This window comes from Scyliorhinus torazame, chromosome 13, assembly GCF_047496885.1.
Source record: "Scyliorhinus torazame isolate Kashiwa2021f chromosome 13, sScyTor2.1, whole genome shotgun sequence".
NCBI lineage: Eukaryota > Metazoa > Chordata > Chondrichthyes > Carcharhiniformes > Scyliorhinidae > Scyliorhinus > Scyliorhinus torazame.
The window spans coordinates 180,600,599-180,628,082 of record NC_092719.1 but is presented as its reverse complement, the minus strand read 5'-3'; the positions used below and the strand labels follow the sequence as shown (position 1 = coordinate 180,628,082).

At 45.1% G+C, this 27,484-nt stretch overlaps 1 protein-coding gene across 2 annotated transcripts in view; it reads right to left on the bottom strand.

Annotated features, from left to right (window-relative positions):
* Window positions 1-27,484, bottom strand: part of phf2 (PHD finger protein 2) — a 197,853-nt gene that overhangs the window by 62,300 nt on the left and 108,069 nt on the right. For both annotated transcript variants that reach the window (XM_072472519.1, XM_072472520.1), the window contains exons 4-8: window positions 24,018-24,178; window positions 20,979-21,120; window positions 17,573-17,759; window positions 15,555-15,717; window positions 14,442-14,529 (exon numbers count right to left, since the gene is read on the bottom strand). In XM_072472519.1, coding sequence (XP_072328620.1) covers window positions 14,442-14,529; window positions 15,555-15,717; window positions 17,573-17,759; window positions 20,979-21,120; window positions 24,018-24,178 — 741 coding nt within the window. The remainder of the gene's footprint in view (window positions 1-14,441; window positions 14,530-15,554; window positions 15,718-17,572; window positions 17,760-20,978; window positions 21,121-24,017; window positions 24,179-27,484) is intronic.

Here is a 27,484-nt window from a genome sequence, read left to right as displayed (position 1 = left end):
GATTTCAAAGAACTATTTGATGCTTAATACACGTCAAGTGTGGCATTGCCTTTCAATGAAATCAATCAATGAAAACAAAACTTTCTATAAACAAATTGGGTTACCCAATATCAATTACTGCATTTTCAGGAAATTTCAGAATTTGTAGGACATTCCCATTACAACTGATTATCTAGACATCTTTAATGTTAAATGTTGAAATAAAAAGTGTGATCAGTTTGTAACGAGGTATGAAGATTGTGGACAGGAAATGCACAACAGATTTGTTTTTACATGGCATGTTGTTTCATTGGTAGGGGAATGGGGATGCAATCTAAGGTTAAGTGCGGTCTTCAAATAGTGATCAAAGGATAACAGGTCCATGGTACACGCAAATAAATGTAATACACACACCTACATACACACTTAAATTTATATTATTTCTATAAAACAGCAACACTTTGTGTCAATTCAGAAAAAGAGATTTAGGCAGGGAATTTCTGGGGACGGTGTGTTCAGTGGCACGACTGACAAATACTGCAAGAAGGCCCTAGATGCGCCTCCCGGCAGTGTAAATGCAGGACAAGATCAGGCCCTCCTCCCGTCAATGGCTGGCTGCATTTCCCACCATCAAATGTCAGGAACATAATTAAAATAAATTTGCATCTGATTGTAGTAGCCACATGCCAGAATCGTTCCTCTACATCAAATGTAAATCCCACATCAGAGTGATTTCAGACGGCACAATTTACATCTGATTTTAAAACGCGTATGCCTGGCAAACTGAACTCCGAGGGGAACTGGGAGGTGAGTGCACTCAATCTAGTGCAACGTTCGCAAGGATCCAAATTCAAGGAAGAGGCTCCAGATTCGGTGGGGGGGGTTACAGCTCAAATCTCCACAACAGCTTCTTCGTGGCTATCTTGTGGTGCTGTAGCACAGGCAACAGTGCAGGAGAAAAGGTAGAGATGCAAACCTCGAGTCATGGGCAACAGTGCAGGAATGTGCGGGATGGGGAGGCGTCATGTCGGCAGAGCCGGTGAATAAAACGGCCAGGCAAATGTAAAAGCATGTCAAATAAGAAAACTCGCAGATTATATCATTTAGCTTGAGCCCAATTGACATTTTTGGAGTCAGGCTGTTCAAGCAATTGTGCCCACTCAGCAGCACTAATTTCAGAGAGTGCCAATGATTGCTGCTCTACATTTTTTATTTTTTTTAATAAGCTTATTCAAAATTTTCAACCAAACCTCCAGAAAGAAAGAAAAACAAAATTGTACATAGGAAATGAAACGAGGATACATTAACCCCATTTAACCAATAAATACAAAAGTGAGGAAAACGCCCCCTTTTAACAAAAACATAAACCAACCCCCCGGGTTGCTGCTGTTTCGACCTCCACCTAGCGTTCCGCGAAAGTGTCTGGGAACGGTTGCCACCACCTGGGGAACCCCTGCACAGACCCTCGCAAGGCAAACTTTATCCTCTCCAACTTAATGAACCCTGCGATGTCATTGATCCAAGCTTCCACGCTCGGGGGCTTTGCATCTCTCCACATTGGTAGGATCCTCTGCCGGGCTACCAGGGACGCAAAGGCCAGAACTCCGGCCTCTTTCGGCTCCTGCACTCCCGGCTCATCCGATACTACAAATAGTGCTATCCCCCAGCTCAGCTTGACTCGGGTGTTCACAACTTTGGACATAGCCCTCGCAAAGCCCCTCCAGAACCCCTCCAGCGCCGGGCACGTTCAGAACATATGGGCATGATTCACTGGGCTCCCCGAACATCTCACACATCTGTCCTCCACCCCAAAAAACCTACTCATCCTCACCCCTATCATATGCGCCCGAGGTACTACTTTGAACTGTATTAGACTGAGCCTGACGCAGGAGGAGAAATTGACCCTGCCCAGGGCCTCATCCAGCTCCTCCCCGAGTTCCTCCTCCCACTTGCCCTACAACTCCTCGACCGAGGCCTCCTCCGCTTCCTCCAGCTCCTGATAAATCGCCGAGGCCTTGCCTTCTCCAACCCATGCACCCAAAATCACCCTGTCCTGAATCCTTCGTGCTGGAAGTAGCAGAAATTCCCTCACCTGCCGTCTCACAAATGCCCTCACTTGCATATATCTAAAAGCGTTTCCGGGAGGCAACCCAAATTTCTCCTCCAGTGCCCCCAGGCTAGCCCGAGAAGTCCCCAAACTCCCTAAGGATCCGCATGATCTCCGCCATCCCCTCCACTGGATCTGCAATATATAACAGGTCATCAGCATACAACGACACCCGGTGTTCCTCCCCTCCACAGACCAACCCCCTCCAGTTCCTAGACTCCCTTAATGCCATGGCCAGTGGCTCAATTGCCAGCGTGAACAGCTAAGGGGACAGGGGACACCCCTGTCTCGTCCCCCGGTACAATCAGAAATATTCCGATCTCCGCCGGTTCGTAGACACGCTCGTCACCGGGGCCCTGTATAACAACCTGACCCACCCTATGAACCCTTCCCCGAACCTGCTAAGCAGTTCCCATTGGTACTCCTACTCCACCCGATCAAAGGCCTTCTCCGCGTCCATAACCGCCACCACCTCCGCTTCCCCTCCCACCGAGGGCATCATAATCACGTTCAGAAGCCTCCGCACATTTGCATTTAACTGCCTGCCCTTCACGAACCCCGTTTGGTCCTCATGCATCACTCCCAGGGCACAATAGTCAATCCTCGTAGCATCTACGTTAAGGAGTGAGATTGGCCTATACGAACCGCACTGCAGTGGGTCCTTATCCCGCTCGAGAATCAGCGAGACCAGCGTCCGAGACATTGTCGGGGGCAGAGTCCCTTCCTCCCTCGCCTCATTGAAGGTTCTCTCCAGCAACGGGCCCAACAGTTCCACAAACTTCCTATAAAATTCAACCGGGAACCCATCCGGTCCCGGGACCTTGCCCACCTGCATGCTCCCCAATCCCTTAACCAGCTCCTCCAGCCCCATCGGGGCCCCCAGGCCAGCCACCTGCTATTCCTCCACCCTCGGGAACCTCAGTTGATCTAAGAACTGCCACATCCCCTCTCCCCCCTCCTGAGGCGCTGACTTGTACAGGTCCCCATAGAAATCCCTAAATACCTCATTTATTTTAACCGCACTCCATTCCCCCCCATCCCTGATTCCTCCAATCTCCCTCGCCACCTCCCTCTTACGTAGTTGATGCGCCAGCACCCGACTCGCCTTCTCCCCATACTCATACATTGCCCCCTGCATTTTCCTCCACTGAGCCTCTGCCTTCCCCGTGGTCAATAAATCAATTTCTGTTTAGAAGTTCCATCGCTCCCTCAGCAGCCCCTCTTCGGGGGCCTCTGCATAGCACCTGTCCAGCCTTACTATCTCCCCCACCAACCTCTCCCTCTCCATCCTCTCTCTCTTCTTTCTGTGAGCCCTAATTGAAATTAGCTCTCCCCTAACCACCGCCTTCAGAGCCTCCCAAACCACACCCACCTGCACCTCCCCATTATCATTGGCCTTATGTATCTCTGGATGGACCCCCCGGACCCGCTTACAAACCTCCTCATCCGCCAACAGTCCCACATCCAGGCGCCACAGCGGGCGCTGGTCCCTCTCCTCCCCCAAACCCAACCAGTGCAGGGCGTGGTCCGAAATCGCTATAGCCGAATATTCCGTTCCCTCCACCCTTGGGATCAGTGCCCTACTCATCACAAAGTCTATCCGTGAATAGGCCTTATGTACATGGGGGAAAAAAAGAGAACTCTCTGGCCCCCGGCCTGGCAAACCTCCACGGATCCACTCCCCCATCTGGTCCATAAAACCTCTTAGCACCTTGGCCGCAACTGGCCTCTTACCCATCCTTGACCTGGATCGATCCAATGCTGGGTCCAGTACCGTATTAAAGTTCCCCCCCATTATCAAGCTCCCCACTTCCAGATCCGGGATCCGACTCAACATGCGCTTCATAAACCCTGCATCGTCCCAATTCGGGGCATACACATTCACCAGTACCACCCAGGTCCCCTCTAACCTACCACTCACCATCACGTATCGACCCCCATTATTCGGCGCCTCGAACGACACCCGCTTCCCCACCAGTATTGCAACCCCTCTGTTCTTCGCATCCAGCCCTGAATGAAAGACATGCCCTACCCATCCCTTTCTCAGCCTGATCTGATCTGCCACCTTCAAATGCGTCTCCTGAAGCATAACAATGTCTGCTTTCAGTTCCTTTAAGTGAGTGAACACCCGGGCCCTCTTGACTGGCCCATTTAGGCCCCTCACATTCCATGTTTACGGCCGGATCAAGGGGCTACTCATCCCCCTCCCCTGCCGACTAGCCATCCCCTTTCTTAGGCAAGCCACGTGCCCACGCCTCCCGCACACTCCAGTCCCCCAGGCGGCGAACCCCCGCCCCGACTCTCCCTTTTACCTCCAGCTCTCCTTTGGTCAGTACAGCAGCAACCCAATTCTCCCCCCCCCCCCCACCCCCCCTCCCCCCCCCACCCCAGCTAGACCACCATCTAGCCCCCTTGCTCTCCCCATTGCACTCCCGTAAGTCAGCTGACTCCTGCTGACCCCGGCCGCTCCCGCCTTTGCCAACGGCCCCCCCCCCCCCCCCCGTGTGGAATCTCCATCCCATCCCTCCCTTCAGGCCGATGTGAGCACCCCTCCAGCCCTGCCCCTACCCCTCCACCTCAGCACGGGAAAAAGCCCGCGTTTCCCACCTGGGCCGGCCCCACCCCCTATGGCACAGCTCCTTTCTCCTACAACCTCACCCCAGTTCCCCACGACCCAGGGCCTCCAGCCCCCCCCTCCCCCTTTCACACACGGGGACCGCCCCCCACAAAACAGTACCGATGCCCACAGACCCACATATCACATCCACTCACCCCTTCCCACTCCCCAGCTTTCCCACACAAAGAAAAAACAAACCCAACCCCACATCAAACCCTTAGTTCGAGTCCAACTTCTCGTTTTGTATAAAGGCCCACGCCTCATCCGGCGTATCAAAATAATGGTGGCGATTTTGAAAAGTGACCCACAGTCGCGCTGGCTGCAACAGCCCGAACTTCACCCCCTTTCGGTGGAGCACCGCCTTGGCCCGGTATGGCTGCATTGGAAAGATGCACTGGCAATAGGACAGCATTTTAATGGGGGTAATAATTTATTTGTACTTCTTTCTCTGTTCCCTATGCTTCTCTCATTGTATTTGTCTTTTGCATGCCATAAAGGTTTTTTGATGAGAAAAGGAGCCACAAATGACTGCAAGCTGCATTTAGGGTGGGAATATGAGGAAAACATAGCTGTCGGTGGTTCTGTTCTTAACCCCTTTCTGAATCACGCATACTTCCTGTCCCACCACTCTTACATTCTCCAGGGATGGACAATAAATGCTGCCGTTGCCAGCCTCACACACATCCCAAAAATGAATTTTTAGCAATGGTGGGGTGGAAGGTAGCTGGGGGTGTTGGAGGGGTGGATTAGATTGAGGAATATTGGAGGAGTGAATGTGTAATTGAAGGTGTTGGAAGGATATGGGGAAGTCAGGGAATGTTGGAGGAGTGGGGGTGATTGGGAACTGTTGGAGGGGAGGGTCGCAGGAGTTGGGTGGGGATGTCCCTTTTTTGCTGTTGGAATTTCTTATTTACCAATTACATTTTTCTCTTTTAGGCTGTAAGTTTATAGTGCACAACACAATTTGTATGACTGTTTCTGCGGGGAAGTGGAAACAATCCATTTCTTGAGTTAAGGCCAAACTGAATTTATGCACCTTGTATCATTCTTCTCTGAAAAATTCAGATCAGCAATTCAATCTATTATACATTTTTCTTAAGTTGATGGTAGATATCTGACTGACAAATCCTGGAGATAGTGTCCTTAACGTAAAAGGAGCAGGTGCCAATTATGCTATATTATGGGTTGGTGTCAGAGAAGTCAGAATGGTACGGTTGTGTTAGCTTCAGAATTGAATTGTTTTGTAAATGTTCTGTGATTAATCATCCTTTCATTATGTCTTAAATTGCTTCACAGTCAATTAAATATCTTTGAGTTGTGGCCACTGGTATAATGAAAGCAATGTTACCAAATGGTGGAGGCTCGAGAGGCCGAATGGCTTGCTCCAGCTCCTAAAACATATGTTTGTATGTGATCCTGGGATAGACGAGATAAGCTAGGCTAGATGGCCTTTGTCATCCATAATTACCTTGTGGACATAAGGTGGAATCATGGCTGGAGTTCTGTTTACTCTGTTGCTAATGGAAGTTTAGAGTGAGGAAGCTTCGTGGGGTGAAATTGCCAGACATGAGTGTGCCATGGACCCATAGTGAATCAATGTTTTTCCATTGACTTAAACAGTGTCCTTTTATCTCCTTGCCTATTGTCCCACTCTTTCATGAGGCTTTTATGAGATTTTTTAAAAAAAAATAAACATTTTATTGAGGTATTTTTGGTATTATAACAACAAGACAATAAACAATGTACATGAATCTATAAACATAGTGCAAAAACCGTCTCCCTCCCTTAAAGGTACCACCTTTATTAACCCCCTACTCTAAGTTAAACTCCCCCCCCCCCCCACTTCTGCTGACGATTAATTTTCCACGAAGAGGTCGGCGAAAGGTTGCCACCTCCGGGCAAACACCAACAGTGACCCTCTCAAGGCGAACTTGATTTTCTCCAAACAGGGAAAGCTAGCCATGTCCAATAGCCAGGTCTCCGACTTTGGGGGCTTTGGGTCCCTCCAAGCTAATAATATCCGTCTCCGGGCTACCAGGGAAGCAAAGGCCAGAATGTCTGCCTCTTTCTCCTCCTGGATTCCCGGGTCTTCCGACACCCTGAAAATCGCCACCTTTGGACTCAGCACCACCCTTGTTTTAACACCGTGGACATGACATCTGCAAACCCCTGCCAAAATCCCCCAAACTTCGGACACGCCCAGAACATGTGGACATGGTTCGCTGGTCCTCCCGCGCATTTTGCACACCTGTCTTCCACCCCAAAGAATCTGCTCATCCGGGCCAGTCATGTGAGCCCGGTGAACGACCTTAAATTGTATCAGGCTGAGCCTGGAACATGTTGCAGACGAGTTGACTCTACTCAACGCGTCCGCCCATAGATTATCCTCCATCTCTCCTCCCAGCTCCTCCACCCACTTGCGCTTCAGCTCCCCCGGTCTGCGTCTCCTCTGACCCCATAAGTTCCTTGTAAATGTCCGAGATGCTCCCTTCTCCTACCCACCCTCTGGCAGCTCCCCCAATCACCTCTCCTGTCCCCTCGCCTGGATCGCAAACATCTCACTTTCCCCCATATTTAGCTTATATCCCGAAAACCAGCTAAATTCCGCTAGAATCCTCATGATTTCTTCCATCCCCTCTTAGGGGTCCGATACATACAGGAGCAGGTCATCTGCATAGAGCGAGAATCTGTGCTACACCCACCCCACCCCGGGAACAGCCCCTTTAGGCTCTCAGAGCATTGCCAAGGCTCTATAGCTAGCGCGAACAACAGTGGGGGGAGGGGGCATCGCTGTCTCGTCCCCCGGTGCAGTCTAAAATAGTCCGATGTTGTCCTATTCGTCCATATACTTGCCACTGGAGCCTGATACAGCAACCTGACCCAGTCAATAAAGCCCCGCCCACAGATAATCCCATTCTACCCGATCAAAAGCCTTTTCTGCAATCATTGCGATCACTACCTCCACCTCCCTACCTTCCGGGGGCATCATGATCACATTTAACAACCATCTTACATTGGCCACCAACTGCCTACCCTTAACAAACCCGTCTGACCTCCCCAATAACATCCGGAACACAATCAACAATCCTGGAGGACAAAATTTTGGCCAGCAGTTTGGCGACCACATTCAACAGAGATATCGGCCTGTAGGACCCACACAGCTCTGGGTTCTTGTCCGCTTCAAAATCAACGAAAACGTGGCCTGTGACATCGTCGGGGGCAGCACCCCTCTTTCCCTTGCCTCATTGAACATCCTCATCAACACTAGCCCCAATATCCCAGAGAACGTTTTATAAAACTCCACTGGGTACCCATCCGGCCCCGGGGCTTTACCCGCCTGCATGGCTTTCAGACCCTCCACTATCTCTTCCAACCCTATCGGGGCCCCTAGCCCTTCTACCAGCTCCCCATCCACCTTTGGGAAATTCAGCCCCCCCCCCCCCCCCTTCAAGAAGTGCCTCATCCCCTCCGGCCCCGTAGGGGGTTCCGACCTAAACAGCCTACTGTAGAAATCCCTAAATGCCTTATTCACCCCTGCTGAATCTCCAACCAGGTTCCCATCTCCGTCATTTACTTTCCCTATCTCCCTGGTTGCCTCCCTCTTTCTAAGCTGCTGTGCAAGCATTCTGCTGGCCTCTCCATACTCAATAGATCGCCCCCTTCGCTTTTCTCAGCTGCTCCACTGCCCTCACTGTGGTTAACAAGCCGAACTCCGTCTGTAGCCTCCGCCGTTCCCTTAAAAGCCCTGGTCTGAGGTCTCCGCATAGCTCCTATCGATCTGTAGTATCTCCTTAACATCTGACATGTGGGAGGCTTTCAAGTGTCAGTTGAAAGGAATACAGGACAGGCATGTTCCTGTGAGGAAGAAAGATAAATACGGCAATTTTCGGGAACCTTGGATGACGAGTGATATTGTAGGCCTCGTCAAAAAGAAAAAGGAGGCATTTGTCAGGGCTAAAAGGTTGGGAACAGACGAAGCCTGTGTGGCATATAAGGAAAGTAGGAAGGAACTTAAGCAAGGAGTCAGGAGGGCTAGAAGGGGTCATGAAAAGTCATTGGCAAATAGGGTTAAGGAAAATCCCAAGGCTTTTTACACGTACATAAAAAGCAAGAGGGTAGCCAGGGAAAGGGTTGGCCCACTGAAGGATAGGCAAGGGAATCTATGTGTGGAGCCAGAGGAAATGGGCGAGGTACTAAATGAATACTTTGCATCAGTATTCACCAAAGAGAAGGAATTGGTAGATGTTGAGTCTGGAGAAGGGGGTGTAGATAGCCTGGGTCACATTGTGATCCAAAAAGACGAGGTGTTGGGTGTCTTAAAAAATATTAAGGTAGATAAGTCCCCAGGGCCTGATGGGATCTACCCCAGAATACTGAAGGAGGCTGGAGAGGAAATTGCTGAGGCCTTGACAGAAATCTTTGGATCCTCGCTGTCTTCAGGGGATGTCCCGGAGGACTGGAGAATAGCCAATGTTGTTCCTCTGTTTAAGAAGGGTAGCAAGGATAATCCCGGGAACTACAGACCGGTGAGCCTTACTTCAGTGGTAGGGAAATTACTGGAGAGAATTCTTCGAGACAGGATCTACTCCCATTTGGAAGCAAATGGACGTATTAGTGAGAGGCAGCACGGTTTTGTGAAGGGGAGGTCTTGTCTCACTAACTTGATAGAGTTTTTCGAGGAGGTCACTAAGATGATTGATGCAGGTAGGGCAGTAGATGTTGTCTATATGGACTTCAGTAAGGCCTTTGACAAGGTCCCTCATGGTAGACTAGTACAAAAGGTGAAGTCACACGGGATCAGGGGTGAACTGGCAAGGTGGATACAGAACTGGCTAGGCCATAGAAGGCAGAGGGTAGCAATGGAGGGATGCTTTTCTAATTGGAGGGCTGTGACCAGTGGTGTTCCACAGGGATCAGTGCTGGGACCTTTGCTCTTTGTAGTATATATAAATGATTTGGAGGAAAATGTAACTGGTCTGATTAGTAAGTTTGCAGACGACACAAAGGTTGGTGGAATTGCGGATAGCGATGAGGACTCTCTGAGGATACAGCAGGATTTAGATTGTCTGGAGACTTGGGCGGAGAGATGGCAGATGGAGTTTAATCCGGACAAATGTGAGGTAATGCATTTTGGAAGGGCTAATGCAGGTAGGGAATATACAGTGAATGGTAGAACCCTCAAGAGTATTGAAAGTCAAAGAGATCTAGGAGTACAGGTCCACAGGTCATTGAAAGGGGCAACACAGGTGGAGAAGGTAGTCAAGAAGGCATACGGCATGCTTGCCTTCATTGGCCGGGGCATTGAGTATAAGAATTGGCAAGTCATGTTGCAGCTGTATAGAACCTTAGTTAGGCCACACTTGGAGTATAGTGTTCAATTCTGGTCGCCACACTACCAGAAGGATGTGGAGGCTTTAGAGAGGGTGCAGAAGAGATTTACCAGAATGTTGCCTGGTATGGAGGGCATAAGCTATGAGGAGCGATTGAATAAACTCGGTTTGTTCTCACTGGAACGAAGGAGGTTGAGGGGCGACCTAATAGAGGTATACAAAATTATGAAGGGCATAGACAGAGTGGATAGTCAGAGGCTTTTCCCCAGGGTAGAGGGGTCAATTACTAGGGGGCATAGGTTTAAGGTGAGAGGGGCAAGGTTTAGAGTAGATGTACGAGGCAAGTTTTTTACGCAGAGGGTAGTGGGTGCCTGGAACTCACTACCGGAGGAGGTAGTGGAAGCAGGGACGATAGGGACATTCAAGGGGCATCTTGACAAATATATGAATAGGATGGGAATAGAAGGATACGGACCCAGGAAGTGTAGAAGATTGTAGTTTAGTCGGGCAGTATGGTCGGCACGGGCTTGGAGGGCCGAAGGGCCTGTTCCTGTGCTGTACATTTCTTTGTTCTTTGTTAACCAGTCGGTCCGTCTCTGCCCTGTCCACCTTCTCCCTGTGGGCCCGTATCGAGATCAGCTCCCCTCTGACCACAGTCTTCAGTGCTTCCCAGGCCACTGAAATTTCCCCGTGTCATTGACCTGCAGGTAGTTCTGAATACATTTCCTCAGCCGCTCACACACCCCTTCATCAGCCAAACATCCCACATCTAACCTCCAGTGCGAGCGCTGGTTACTGTCTTTACTAACCTGCAGGTCAACCCAGTGCGGAGCATGGTCTGAGATTGTGATCGCCGAGTACCCCGTATCCACCACCCCTGCCAGTAAGGCCCTGCTCAAAATGAAGAAATCAATCCGGGAGTACACTTTATGCACGTGTGAGTAAAAGGAGAACTCCTTCACCCTCGGCCGCCCAAATCTCCATGGGTCCACCCCCCATCTGCTCCATGAACCCTTTTAGTTCCTTTGCCATTGCTGGCACCCTGCCAATTTTCGAGCTTGACCGGTCCAAGCCAGGGTCAATAACTGTGTTGAAGTCCCCTCCCATGACCAACCTGTGCGAGTCCAGGTCCGGTATCTTCCCCAGCATCCTCTTTATAAACTCCACATCATCCCAATTTGGCGCATACAGATTTACTAATACCACCTGCACCACTTCCAGTTTCCCACTGACCATAATGTACCGATCTCCCACATCCGAAACTATTCTACCTGCCTCAAACACCACCCGCTTATTGATCAGGATCGCAAGCCCTCTAGTCTTTGAATCCAGTCCCGAGTGAAAGACCTGACTGACCCAGCCTTTCCTCAATCTAATCTGGTCAGTTACTTAAGGTGCGTCTCCTGCAAAATTACCACGTCCACCTTCAGTACCCTAAGATGCGCGAACATACGTGCCCACTTGACCGGCCCATTTAATCCTCGAACATCCCAGGTGATCAGCCTAGTTGGGGGGCTCATTGCTGCCCCCCCCCCCCACTTCGCCGATCAACCATCCCCTTTTTTTTGGCCTCCACCTGCCCGCCCCCAGGCAGCCTCCGCCCCCAATCTCCTCTCTGTCCCTTGGCCCAAGTTCCTCCCTCGTCAGCAGAACATTTCCCCCCCCAGTAACAACACTTTATAACCCAACCCCTTTGATAAACCAAACATATGCACACCCCCCACTGCACTTCAGTGAGCTAGCCTGCCCAGCTAGCTTGGTGGCCCCAATCCCTGGCGCCGGATAGTCTCCCACCTATTGTTCCCTCCCTTCCCGCTCATACAAACATACTCCAACATCACACAATTGCCCGACAGAAAAACACCAAAATCTAAACAAGCACACCTCCATCTCCCAACAGTGCAAATGAAAACCTTTACTCACTCAGCTCTGCCACTGGTCCCAAATCAATACAGAAGGCATTACAAACAGCTTCCACAAAACAAAAAATGAGAATTTATTTTCTTTTTTTAAAGAACAGAGGAACAAAAAGAAAAAAAAATGAACGTTACAGCAAAGTTCAAAATCTCTCAGTCCACCACCAGTCCTTTCGTTTTCACAAAGTCCAGCGCGTCCTCAGGCGACTCGAAATAAAAGTGTCATTCCTCGTACGTGACCCAGAGACGGGACGGATACAACAGTCCGAACTTCACCTTTTTCTTAAAAAGGATCAACCTAATCTGGTTGAAGCCTGCTGTCCTCCTGGCTACCTCCACACTCAGGTCTTGGTAGACCCGCAGGATACTACTGTCCCACTTACAGCTCCGTGTCTGCTTGGCCCACTGTAGAATGCGCTCCTTATCCAAGTACCTGTGGAATCTCACCACCATTGCCCTCAGGGTGGGGTCTCCTGTTCGCGGCTTCCTCGCGAGAGCTCGGTGAGCCCCGTCCACCTCCAAGGGTTGGGAGAATGCCCCATCCCCCAGCAACTTCTCAAACATATCTGCGATGTATGCTCCAGCGTCCGCTCCTTCGGACCCATCTGGGAGCCCAACGATTCTTAAGTTCTGCCGGCGGGACCTATTCTCCAGGTCCTCCACCTTCTCCAGGAGCTTCTTCTGCTGGTCTCTCAGCATCCCCACCTCCAACTCCACCACAGTTTGATGTTCCTCCTGCTCAACCAGCGCCTTCTCCACCTTCTGGATCGCCTGATCTTGGGCGTCCAATCTAAGCTCCAGCCGCTCAATCGACTCTTTTATCGGGTCCAAGCAGTCCCGTTTCTGCTTCGCAAAGCCTTCCTGAATAACATGCATCAGCTGCTCAGTGACCGCTGGGTCGACAACCCAGAGGTCCGGTCTTCCGCCATGCTGTCTTCTGCTGCAGCTTCAGCCCAAGCCTTCTCTGTCTTTCTGTTTCTGCCTTTATGATCACTTCTAGTCCTTCTCTCCATGCACCGATGTGGGAATTCAGTACACAATTGCCTCTGACTTCAGTTTTACAGTTCAAGTCCAATAGAAAATCGGGGGAAAAGGTCCAAAAATCCAACCCGAACGGGAGCCACCAAATGTGCGACTTACTCCTTCATAGCCGCCACGGAAGTCGCTTTTATGAGATTTTTGAGCTGCTGAAATATCATGAAAAAGTTGTGCTGTTGCATAGTATTGTAGTGAGGAGCAACAATCAGCAGTCTTCAGGTTTTCTGATCAAGAAATGACAGATACAATTGTGAACCATTCTTTGTGTCTTCTGGACTCTGAAATGTTGTATCGCACAGAGATGTTTGAAAACTCCAATGCTTCTCACCAACAGTGAAGGCCTTGAAGGCCTATGTTGTTCAAACATCCCACTTGCAATCGACGCTGCATTATATTGTTGCTATCTTAAAATTAATGATCCACGCTGCATATATATTGCACGATATTTGCAGTCAAATGTCAACAATGGGAATTAGCATGTTACTAGGATCTTTTTGTGGTTGGTGAATCTTGAAAGGGGAAAATATTATGCATGATTGAGGGAGAGGGGATAAGGGGCCAAGAAAGAGGAGAAGCACCAGGACCTATGGTTTCGCACCCTGACCAGAAGTGCAGGGTTTCTAACCAGGAAGTGTGCGCAGATGGAAACTATGGGAGGGATTTTCTGCTCCCATTTTTGGACAGCGGGAACAGAGGTGGAAAATCCTGCGGGAATCCCAAAACGACTGTCACGCTGACAGGATTACCCTGATCGATCAACTCTGTGCCCTGCCAGTTATTTAACTGGTATCTAGACGTTGAATACATTTGAATACACTGAACTGTCATTATGCCCCCCCCACCCATGTTAAATTGTCTATTTAGGTCAGTGTCAATCAAAACAGGTCCCTGGCGAGCAGAACCGGCTAGTGGCACATAAGCGAGTACACCCCCCCTCCCCTCCCCCGCCCCATAAAACCCCAGGGGGTTGGTAGAGGAAGCTGCTCTTGGGACCAGTGGCTTCCACCCCAATTTCCTGCCCATTGCGCTACTCTGTCAAATAATGAGAAAATTCCACCCTATAATTTTGTGTGTTTTTTCTATACATAAGGGTACATTTGGATATATTCTGGTCTCAATTAACTAAAAACAGACATCCTGGTCTCTTTCCCAGAACACAAATTGCTTCTTAAACAGTAGCTTTGCCACTGTCAAATTGAAGAACACCAAGGGCAGCACGGTGGCGCAAGTGGTTAGCACGGTTGCCTCACGCGCAGAGGTCCCAGGTTCGATCCCGGCTCTGGGTCACCGTCCGTGTGGAGTTTGCACATTCTCCCTGTGTTTGCGTGGGTTTCGCCCCCACAACCCAAAAAGATGTGCAGGATAGGTGGATTGGCCACACTAAATTGCCCCTTAATTGGAAAAAATGAACTGGATACACTAAATAGTTTTTTAAAAATTGAAGAACACCATACCTCAACTGCATTTCAATATTCAGACTGTGCAAGAAGTGTCCACCGAAAGCCAAGCAATCCACTGGAGTCAATGTTGCATAAATCCAACCTATTAATTAGGCAATGCACATTTGTTACCATTTGATCAGAAGACATTCCTGGCAGAAATCTGTTAGCCTTGTGTTGCTTTGGATATCAGAGATAATTTCCATTAACTGAAATTTTGCAAAATTGAATCCTTTCACATAATTGCAAAACATGATCCTCTTTGCAAGAAGTACAAATAACTTATTTCAATGTTCAAAACAGCTGCAGCACGTACACAAAGATCCATGGCAACTACTGCTGTAACCTATATTCTGGAAAACCATTTGGTGCAGGGCTTTACAGGAGCCAATCTGTACTCAGCCCGCAGCGTACACCTCCTAAATCAACCCATCACAGTTTTAACAAGTGACCCAGTTAATGCTCACTACCTGTACACTATGCAATAAACACTAACAAATGGGACAGAAATCTACTTTTAGGATCTAACAAATAATAGAAGCAATGAACATAACCCTATAACTTTATTACATTTTAACCACATTTAACGAATTAAAGAAAATCTACTCCCATGTTAACCTGCTCTCCTGTCACTCCTGATAGGGTACACTGTATTTAACTTTTGAAATGCAGATTGGTATAGAAGCACATGTTGTGCTACACTATGCTAAACCTTCTCCATCTATAGATTCCTGATAATTAACCGAGCCTTATTTCCAGTTTATCACTCTACATCTGAAGCTAAACTAGCAACATGTAACATTGTAACAATAAGATTATAATATATTCTTTATCTAAGTAGATTCTAACATCTTTGACACATCAAGTACAAATCCTCTTTCCAGATTAGAAGGTATAATATTTATTAGTAGCTGTCTCACAATTCCGACTAATGAATACTGCTTCAACAGGGCACAGTTCTCATGGAAAGGTACATTTTCTTTTAACACCAAGGTGGTCAAATGATATAATAACAGAACTAAGATTAGTGCATACCATTGAGTTTAATAAAACACATAATCCTTCAGGTTCTTCCTAATCTCCAGCCTAAGAGTGCCACTTTTAAAGATGTACAGTGAAACATTATACCTGATGGGATAAGCAGGCTTTGTCCTTGCTTCAGAGTGCATTTGTAGCACTTGTCCACCTGATCTGCAAAAAACATTTCACTCTGATTGGATGATGAACTCCACCTTTCGTATAAAGCAAGATTTGCAGAGGTCGACTTAATCAAATAGAAAATCTTCTCCCCCTGGAGAGAACAAAGATATGGCACATTTAATGCTAAAATATTTATTTTTCCACATGACAAATACATTTTGAATTACATAAATAATTTAGCATATGGTATTTTCAGTAACTGGTCCTTATAAGAACTTTAATGCAATAAATATCCCAAAACATAGTCAGGGCTAACCAAATACTGTGCACACATGAAAGGAACATGAGTGGAGATAGATGACTGAAGATGTGGCTAAAGAGTTAAGTTTCAGGGATGTATTACTATCCCGCACCAGACCCCAACATTTTCTAGGATGCCAGACCGGAACCCCAATCACATTTTTTTAAATTTGTAAAACTATGAGGAAAGGATACTTTGCTCCAGGAGTGATCCGCGCACAAATAGGGGTATGGTATATCGAAACAAACTTTATTATTAACATAGTATTAAACTACTTTAACATCCCAGAAATATAGCTTATAATTACAAGTTAAACAATACTTAAAATTAAAATAAAAGGAAACATTTTAACTTTCTCTATCTCCAATCGGGCAAAACCCATCATAGGTCAAAAGCCACAAATTAAGTTACCAAACAGAGGATTTCCTGCCATTCTCTGGGTAGAAAATATTTAAATGGCTGCTTGAAGAGAGGGAGAGATCCTTTCCAAACTGTAGCTCCCCATCTGTCAGATTAATGCTGACAGCCTTCTGCTAAAGCTGTTCAGCTCACGGCTTCCAGAAACAAAACTTACTGCTACAGACCTGGCCCCTCCCTTCACTTACATTGGGGTGAATTCTCTGCCCCACCAACCCAACGTTCCTCGGCTGCACATCATTGCCGGCAGCGGGATTCTCCATTCCTGCCGCCAGCCAGTGGGATTTCCCATTATGGCCACCCCAAGCCGCCGGGAAATCAGTGGGCGGGAGTGCGATGCCAGCAGAACAGAGAATCCCGCCGCCGGCGAAGTCACCTCATCATCTTTATTCCTCTCAAATTCCATGATCTACTTACTTAAGTTTAAACACAATATCTCCATTCATCTATACCCCAGAAATCAAAATCCCATTCGGCCTCTCCTTGTAACATAAACATGATTTGAAAGAATGGAGATCTTTTACGACATCTTAATTGCATATTTTGCAGCCACAAGTCTATCTGTCTTTTAAAGCAGGATTTAAAAAAATTACCACAGCAGATGTATACACACCGTAACCCAGGCTTTAAAAAAATTACTGCAACAAATACATATATTACAATATATTTACCATTAACTTACATTCATCACAGATGATGTTAAAAGAGGGAAAGCACATATAGTCAGTCAGAGAGATTTAAAGAGCAAAGAGCCAAGACAGCATAAAGCTTGACTAGCTAATTTAATTGAATGGAAAAGCAAGTCCTGTATTTCCAGAACTCATTGGGAGTATCCCATCAATAGGGGGGTCATGCCTGCCATTCTTGAAGGTTGTGGCGAACCGGTTTGGAATGGAACTCAACTTTTTCTCAGCTTTCAGAAAATTCTTTGTTAAAGAGTTTTCTCACTGCATCCCATGCAACACAACATAACTGAAAGGGAATGGGTAGAACTGCTTAAATGGGTAGAACTTTCTTAAAGCTTTTCAAAAACCATTCAGAAGAAACCATATAAGAACTGTACAGGCTGACTTACCCTCCAGTAAAAGAAATGTTGTTTCCTCAATGATACTCTGAATGAGATCAGGAATTAATTGATATAGTGATTCACAAGGGACACTTTCACTCTGTGACTCCAAAGTGCTATACTACAGAGATATTAGCTATGTACCGTATAAGGTTTTTCCACTTGTAAACAACTTTTGAATGTGAGTTATTGTTCTTGTTTAAAAATTCAACTTCAACTTACACGGAGGAGATGATACCAAACAGAAGAGCCCCCGGAGCCTATGTGGAAGTCTGTGTAACTGTCCTTTACACCAATTTGGCAATACTTTGAGACTTTTGGCTTATCAAAAAGTGAATCATCGTGCCACAAATTGTCAACCCAGGACAATTTCTTGACAACTTCAGGAGCTTCAACCAAACTAGACATTCTGCAGAAAAAAAATATAAAAGTGCAATTCAGGATTTTTGTGAAAAGATATTCATAAATTTATCTTTTTTTTTGCTATTTAAACTCTCACCAGCACTCGTTTGCTTCTCAACTAAATAATCCTTTAGTCAGATATTTTGAGCAAGAACACTGCACTATTAAAACCCATAATTAATAACTTAACTAAATGTTTTCTCGCTTCAATTGCTGTCACATTTATTCTAGATTAGCAGCAATTTTGTTGAGGATATCACAAAGAAAGGCATTATATTACTTTATGACTGCAAAGTGAATAACAATTCAAATTGAGCTAGTCGAGCTCAAATCACCTTATCCTTGTTCCACCAACCAAATAAATGGGCAATCTCAATACTTCATGACATTTTTCTCAGAACCGAACAAGAGCTTCTTTGAAATGAAACAAGCATGTGGCAGGTTTAGCTCACTGATGATTAACGATATGACGGCTTGATGGTCACTCAACATAATATTTTGGCAATAAGAACATAAAATGCTCGAATACTTCAGTTAGTCAGGCAGAATTTGTGGAGATAAAGAAACTTAGCGGCCAAGAATTTTTCCCCAGATCGTATTTGTTGAGTCGGAACATTACCCGATTCATGCAACCTGACCTTCAAAAACGTTCACCTGCAAGTCAGATCTTTGCGCGGGGACAGGGCAGGTTAGCACAAGAGTTGGGACAGGCAATCACAGAATGAATATGCCAGCTACCAGATGCAGAAGCGGACTGGGCACAAGGCAGTGTTTAAATAAATAAAAATGTATCATTTTTTAAAATCCCTTCAGCCCTCATCCATTGCTCCCCTCCCCACACATTCCCTATGTCCCATCCATGCCAACACATGCCCTCCACCCAACTCCATTGACTAGATACCCCCATGCCAACTTAGTACCCATCCACAGAGCCTCACTGCCACCATAATAGAATCAGAGAAGTTACAGTGCAGGAGGAGGCCATTCGGCCCATTCAGTCTGAACTGGCCCTTGGAAAGGGCACCCCGCATAAGCCCACACGTCCACAAACCCGTAACCCAGTAACCCCTCAACCTTTTTGGACACTAAGGGCAATTTAGCATGGCCAATCCACCTAACCTGCACATCTTTGGGCTGTGGGAGGAAACCTGAGCACCTGGAGGAAACCCACGCAGACATGGGAAGAACGTTCAGACTCCGTACAGACACTGACCCAATCCGGGAATCGAACCTGGGATCCTGGAACTGTGAAGCAACAGTGCTAACCACTGTACTACCGTGCCCCCTAAATAATGCCAAATCTTGCTAACCCATGCCCCACACCCATCACGCTTTGTTCTTACCCTCTTCTATGCCAACTCACCTCGTATCCTTGTGCATTTCCTTGACAAATTTTACAGCTTTGACACTTCCTATATACTTTGACAGGTTTGACACTTCGTGGATAGCTTTGGCAAGTTTGACACCTCTTTTTCTGCTTCGACATATCCTACATAGCTCTGGCAGGTTTGGGTACCTTGACAGGTTCCTTGACAGCACCTTCTTGTACCAGCTGAGGTTCTTCATGAAGACCCCGCCCTTTTCAACCTTGCCTCTCGCCTGAGGTGTGGCGATCATCAGGTTAAACCACCACCAGTCAGTTCTCCCTTTCAAAGTAGAAAGCAGCCTACGGTCATCTAGTCATCTGAGACTACGACAACTTTACTTATTGACTTTACCTTGACAGCTGGACTGCTGTTTGACAGCTTTAACAGTTCCAATGAGTTTGCGCACAAAAAGTACATAATCATGTTCACCCTTAACAATCCCAAAGGGTGCCTTCCCTCTCCCAAAGGTGTCCTGGGACCATATCTAAAGGGGTACCTTATGTCTCCAAAGAAATACAGCAAGTTTGGACCTCCTCTTATATGTTCTAATGTGCACATTCCGGATTTCACACTCCTGTTCTTCCAAAATCCCAGTTCAGTGGAGGCAGCTGGTGATTAAAATGGCAAGCTGCCTCCACCCATTGTGCTCAAACACAGGCCCAATTTCAGTCCCTCCCCCTCTAAGATGGAAATGCCAGGTTCTGGGGCGAGACTTAGAATTTTCCACCATTTGTGGGGTTTTCCCCAAATCCGGGCCAACGTTTCAGGTCCATGACCATTGATTAGAATTCTGATTTTTGAGTTCAGTGTGCTGGTCAAAGGTTATTGACCGGAAACGTTAACTTTGTTTCTCTCCACCGATGCTGCAAAACCGTCTGTATTTTTCCTGCATAATTGTTCTTATTTCAGATTTCCAGCATCCACAGTATTTGGCTTTTATAATATTTAGTTAGCTATCAATAATAAAATTGCAGAATTATAGTTTGGTTTTTCAGCACAGAAACAGGCCATTCAGTCTGCTGCGTCTGTGTCAGCTGTATGCAAGTGTAACTCACCTAGTCCCATTCCCCTGCCCTTTGCCACATAGCCTTGCAATCTTTTTATTTTCAGATCATACTCAAAACCTCTGAAAGCCCCAAATGAATCTCCCTCCATCACCTTATCAGGCTGCACAAAATACATTTTTCCTTATGTCGCCTTTGATTTTTTTTGCTATTACCATGAAATTGGTGTCCCCTGGTTCTCAACTCTTCCAACAACCAGAACTGTGTATTCCCATCAGCTCTGTCTAGACCCCTTATGGTTTTGAACACCTCAACCAAATCTCCTCTCAACCTTTAATTCTCTAAGGAGAAGACCTCCTATCTTCATAAAGAAAGTTCCTCGTCCCAGAAATCACCCTTGTAAATCTTTTCTGTGCCTTTCCTGTCTACACATCTTTTCCAAACTGTGATGCCCAATTTTAGCCAGAATATTCCAGTTGAGGACAAACCAGTGTTTTATAAAAGATTCACCATAACCTCCTTGCTTATGTATTTTATGCTTCCATTTCAAAAACCCATGATTCCATATGTCTAATTAACCACTTTCTCAGCCGCCCTGCTACCTCAAACCGTGAGTATATTTGCCCAGGTCTTGATGCTCCTGCGCCACCCTTGTCAAATTGTATCCTTTATTTTATATTGTCTTTCCTCATTTTTTCTACCAAAATCTATCATTTCACACTTCTCTGCATTAAATTTCATCTGTCACGATCTCTTTATTTGAGATATTTTTGCTAAAGATTATAAACAGCACAACCAACATTGAGAAATGGTTTCATTATAATAATATGGAAATGTTACATTTATAAAACGTACTTGGTATCGGAAAACTCAAGATTAATCACATTAAGAACTCTCTTCCGGTTTGCGCTGTAGTAGTAATCAACAAATTCCTTTATGGTCAATTTGCAGGTCTTCTGTTTTGTGACATCTACAACATCAATGACTCTGTCTGGACCTGGAAAATAAAGTGAGAATACTGCATAAAGTGTCTATCGAGGTCGAAGCTCTTACCATAGGGTAAAATAGGCAACTGGTAAAGGAATGTAGTTTCTATGTGGTTAAAAGTGTAAATTGAAGTTGTGCAAAACACTAACTACCAAAGCGTAAATTATTTCAAATGAATGCATTTTGATTTAATTAACCCTTTTTTAAAAGCACTGGTCAAAATTTGCCATAAAAATCACATAAAAGGATTTGCAACAACAGCAAGGATTGTCAATATAAGAATAAATCACAAAAAATATGACTGTGGTTATTGCCAACCATATGCAGTTTTACTCAAGAGGGATTTAGGAGCATGGGGTAGGGTTATGGTCAGGAAATCAGGAAGAATGGATTTCTATGACAGTCGTCAAGTTCCTGACCACACTCTTCCCTCGAGCTACAATATTTAATATCACAGCCTTTACCAGGGACTTCCCCACCTGACACACAGATCAGACTTCGTTGGGGGGGGCAGTTTTCCCAGGCAAACGGAGAGTTTTGTGAAACTGCAAGGGATCCCATCTAAGCTTGCGCACTCCCTTTACACACTGATTTTTTTCCCCCTTCCATTTATAACTCATCATTCTTATCCCCGGTTTTAACCCTGCTAAGGGCAATTATTAAGCATCTTCTTCCCGAACAGACTCCACTACAGATGCCAAGCCACTATTTTCCTGATCCTGAATCATTCTTGTATTGTTCCACAGGCATGACATCATTGGATTTTTGCACACACATGGAATAGTGCATATGTGTAGTCGGACATATGTGGCCATCTTGTTTTCGCAGGAGACAAATTTAAAGAAAATAGTGATTACACCATCAACTTAACACTAGGCCAAAGGAGAAGCAGATGGTAGGTAGAGTGTAAGGATATCGACAATTCTAAGAGAAAGGAATTGAGCTCTCCTATTTTATACAAAATAATGGCCTAGATTTTGCACCGATAATGATGGGAAAACTATTTTCACTATTATTCCCCTCTGAAACCGACAGCAACTTCTGGAGTTTGCACACTCGCAAAAATCAGGAAGCGGTCATCAGTGATTCGATACTTCTCCAGATGTTGAAGTCCGACGCCACCCCACACAACCTGCAGATGAAATCTTTGGTTAGTGAGATGATCCACATGGTAGTCCTATTGTGAAGACTCTTGAAAAAGTCCTCACTGGCCCTAAAGGAGTATTGTGTATAATAATACCCTTTGTTATCACAAGTATGAAGTTACATTCGCCACATTCCGGCGCCTGTTCGGGTAGAGAGAGAGAATTCAGAATTCTCAGCTGGCACGGGAATTGATCCCGCGCTTCTGACCTTGTTCTGCATCACAAATCAGCTGTCTAGCCCACTGAGCTAAACCAGCCCATTAGTATATTTGCTCAATGCCAAATTTATCCATTATAATAAATTTATCATGGAATTTTTTCACGGTTCTATTTGTGATATTTTATCTTCTACCTTAATCCAACATGTATATTCCAAACATTTATCTTGCTGTCAGTAACAATAGAATTGAAGGAAATCAGTGTTTTTTAACTTCTGGATATACTGTCTATGAGAATGCTTCAATGAGATTGGTTCTTTAACCTGGCTGATGATATTACTGCTGCTGGATTCCTGGAGAGCCCCCCTGACTTGGCACCAATAACAAATTGATGTTGAAAAAGGGCATGTCTGCACCAGAGAGAGAGATTGCTAATTATTCATGGACAGCTTTCCTGTTTTCCTCAAGGTCAATGCAAGCGCCGTTGCTTTGCCTTGACCTCAAAACCTAATTGAACATTAAAAAGATACTGCACCTGACTACAGAAGGATAGCACAGGCACACTGCATCTTTCTCTTTCAAGGCATATCAAAGATATGATGACTAGAGATGATACATTGATTCTACATATACAGCTGCTTTAAATATGTCTATTAAATGTATATCGTGCTGATTCACAAGAGTTGAATTGTGACATCACGGAATGTATTTTAACGTTGCATAGCCTTCACGGCACACCACTCGGTAAAAGTGTGTAATACTTTCAAATCACCTAATATAGGTCATCACTTGGATGTCGCGCAACTGCTTTAACAATATGATGGTTACAACAGTATTTAGTCTTAACTAAAGAGAAGCAAGATGTCATTCTGATGTCTACAGTTTCAGCCCATATATCAAAGATAAAAAGAAAAACTAGTGTTGGAAATCTGAAAACAAAATGAAAATTATTCAATGTTCAGTATCTCTGATAGCTTTTGAAACTGGAACTAATGTTTCAAGTGGCAGATCTTTGGTTTTGTAAGCTAAAGAAAAAGAGAGAATCTCTATTATTTAGATATAGATAAACAATAGCACTTTATCCTTAATTGAATTATCAGAAAACCCTAATTATTTTATGGCCTGAGCCTTATATTCTCCCATTTTGATTTCTGGCTGTTCAAAGCAAATGCTGATCTGAAACAGAAGACATATGTGATCATTATAGATTCAAAATCGAGATTACAATTTCACATTAGTGTAGATTGTAAACTAAATTCTTCTTATATTTTTAACTGCTTACATATTGTGGCATTTCTTAATGTCACAGCTTCCATAAACCAGTTTTCACTGATGAGTACATTCCATATATAGCGCAATTACAACACATACACATGGAATATAAGATATAATGCTATTCCTCACTGTTCAACACATTTCATGCCTCACAGCTTTCAGAGTAATATTGGTTTTACATGGAATGCATGGTCATAAATAAGTGCTGTAAAATACATAGAACGCAAATATTTTCTCCGCGAAGGGTACTTTTAATATCATGAAAAATGATTATTTGCACTTTCTTCTCTTTGTGTACAATTCAACTGGTTGATCCTTTAAATACTTACCAACATAATTTTCAAGGTCACTGACAGAAAACGTGAGTGGCGGTAAACTTAATCCCAAACCATCCTTCTTTGCAACCAAAATCGGTCCAGTAAAACCATTTTCTTCCAGAAATCCCAAGGACAGTTGGGTTCCAGTGAGCCTTTGAATAACCTCCTCCGCACTATAAAATAAATGCAGATTTATCTCACTGCAAGAATGACAATTTTGGTAACAATGTTAATTTTAACTACATTATTTATTTTTCTATATCTCATATAAATTACTGTCATGTGCATTTAAAGATAGAGGTCCAGTTGAATGTAGCCATGTTCTTTGTAATATTTTCATCAGGGTAAAGGCTAAATTAATCCTCACTCTTTTGAATTAAGTCTTAACCACAAATTTTCATAGGATTATGGGCCAATTAGGCAAAGCAAATGGGAGAAGCTGCTCAGGACTTCAGACAGCCTTCAAATACCTCTCCAGAGGAGATGCTGTTGTGCCATACCACCCCAGCAAACCCCAGACTGAAATCATTCGCAAGTGAGATTATCCACATTTATGCTGTTAATTCTACTGCAAAGACCCTTGAAAATGTTTTCAGTGGCCACAAAGGAGTATTGTATCTTTATGCCAAATGTATCCATTGTAAGAAATTCCAAATATTTGAAAATAACCTTTTCAAGTTTACTTGTGATCTTTTATCTTCTATCTTAATCCTATATGTATATCTTAATCATTTATTTAGCTAACAGTTAAAAATCTAAAAATAAAATTGGAGGAATGCCATGATGGTTAACTTCCTGACTTACTGTCCATGAGAATACTTCAAATGAAATTGCTTACCCTGGTTGATGATATTACTGCTGCTGGGTGCCTGAACAACCCCTCTGACTTGGCACCAGTTAGGGATTTAAATACTGTCATTTCATGAACGCTCACTGCCTACCAAAATGATTATCCCTAATTCAGTTTCAGAACTGAAACTGCCAGCAAATAAAAATTCTAAATGATAATTATTAAAATTTCAATGGAATAGAGAAGAGGAATGATGGAATGCATGTCATAAATTCAGAGAGCCATTATGGTGCAAAAAGAACACCTTTGGTTCAAAAATAACACATTTGGCCTAACAAGTCCATGCTGGCTCCCTGTAGGGAAATCCAATCAATCCCATTCCCCCACTCTATCTCCTTAGCCTGTTTATTTCCTTACAAGTGTCCATCGAATTTACTTTTGAAATCATTGATTGCCAAAGTTTTTGTCACCCTTGTACAAGTTCCAGGTCATCATCACGGTGTAATAAAGTTCTTCTTATCACCTGACCTACATCTCTTGTCCAAAACCTTAAATTTCTGTTGCCTAGACAGCTAATGGAAACAGCTTTTCTTTGTCTACCTTCTTTAAACCTGCCACAATCTTGTACACCTCAGATCAAATTCTCCTCAGTCTCCTTTGCTCCAAGGAAAACCATCCCAGCTTCTCCAACGTAATCTTGTAGCTAAAATCCCTCAGCCTGGAACCATTCTGGTGAATCTCCTCAAGGAGCCTTATATCCTTCTTGAAGTGCGATGACCACAACCTGAAGCAATACCTTGGTCGAACCAAAGCCATGCATAAGTTCAGCCTAGCTTACCTGCTTTGTACATTATAGCTCTCTTTATGAAGCCGAAGATCCCATATGCTTTGCGAACAACCCTCGCAATATGTTCTGCTACATTCAAAGATAATGCACAAGAACCTGCACACCCCTCTGTCCCGCGGACATTTTCAAACTGTCATTAAGTGTAGATTGCCTCTCACTATTGTATCTGTCAAAATGCATACTTCACTATATTAAATTGCACCGTCCACCTGTCTGCCCATTGTGCTCATATCCAAGGAACCTCCTGTTGCAGTTGATTTTTTTCTATCATTTCACAGGCTGTGCGCACATTACTGGCTAGGCCAGCATTTTTATGGTCCATCCCTAATTGCCCCTCAGGAGGTGGCGGTGAGCCACTTTCTTGAACCATTGCAGTCTATAGGATGTAGGTACACTCAGTGCTGTTAAAGAGGGAGCACCAGGTTTACATTTTATTAAGGTATTTGTAATTTTATAAGTCAACGTATAATGCAAATCCAAATATAAACATATTGCATAAATCATCTCCATCCCGAACAAGTCCCTCCTACCCTAAACAGAAAATAGCCTAACCTCCACTCCCCTCAAGTTTTTTTTTGCCTCTGCTGACAGTCAATTTTCCCCCCGAAAAAGGCAACAAACGGCTGTCACCTCCGGACGAACCCTAGCATTGACCCTCTTAGGGCGAACTTGATTTTCCCAAGACTGAGAAACTCAGCCATGTCGCTAACCCAGGTCTCCGATTTCGGGGGCTCCACGCTAGCAATATCCGTCTCTGGGCTACGAGGGAGGCAAAGGCCAAGATGTCAGCTTCTCTCGCTCCCTGGATTCCCGGATCGTCCGACACTCCAAAAATCGCCACCGCTGGACTCGGCACCACCTGTGTTTTTAGTACCGTGGACATGACATCGGCAAAATTCTGCCAGAATCCCCAAAGCTTCGGGCATGCCCAAAACATCTGGACAGGATTTGCTGGCCCCCGCCCCCCCCGCACACCTGACCTCTACCCGATAAAACGTGCTAATCCGGGCCACCGTCATGTGTGCCCGATGAACTACCTTAAATTGTATCAGGCTGAGCCAGGCACATGATGAGGACGCATTGACTCTACTCGAGGCATCCGCCCACAGACCTGCCTCTATCCCTCCCCCTAGCTCCAGGTTTTGTCCTAGCGATGGTGAAGGACCTGTCATATAGTTCCAGATTGGTATCATCCTCACTGTTTGCCACACCTCCAATTTCTCTTGCATTCTCAAAGTTTGATATTTTATACTGCTTTCCAATGTCCAAGTATTTGTATGTATCAAAAATGCGCTGAGCAGTGGGGAACATCACTATGTACCATCCTCCAGTCTGGAAAAACAACCAATCATCACCACACTGCTTTCTGTCTAGGATGACACTGACCCTATTTCATGAGCCTCAATTTTGTTAATCTGAATTTTATGCGGTATTTGTTGAACGCTTTTTTAATCCATATAAACAAAATTAACTGCATTCCCTTCATCCAGCTTCTTTGCTACTTAATCAAAAAATTCAGTTCAATAGTCAAACACGATTTGCCTTTTATAAACCTATACTGACTCGTCTCAAAGCTCTCCAGGTGCCTATTAATTTTTCCCTCCCAATTACGGTTTGAAAAATGTTACCTACCACTGATGTTAAAGATGACTGGCATGGAGTTACTAGCAATGTGCTTACATTCTTTCTTGAACAATTGTGTACCACTCGCACTCTCCATTCCTCCAGCACATTCCCCACACAACAGTGAAAAATTAAGAAATGACTTTCCGCTATCTACATCCAACTTTGTTTGGCAGCCTGGGATGAAATGCCAGCTATCCTGATCAGGACACTTTTTCA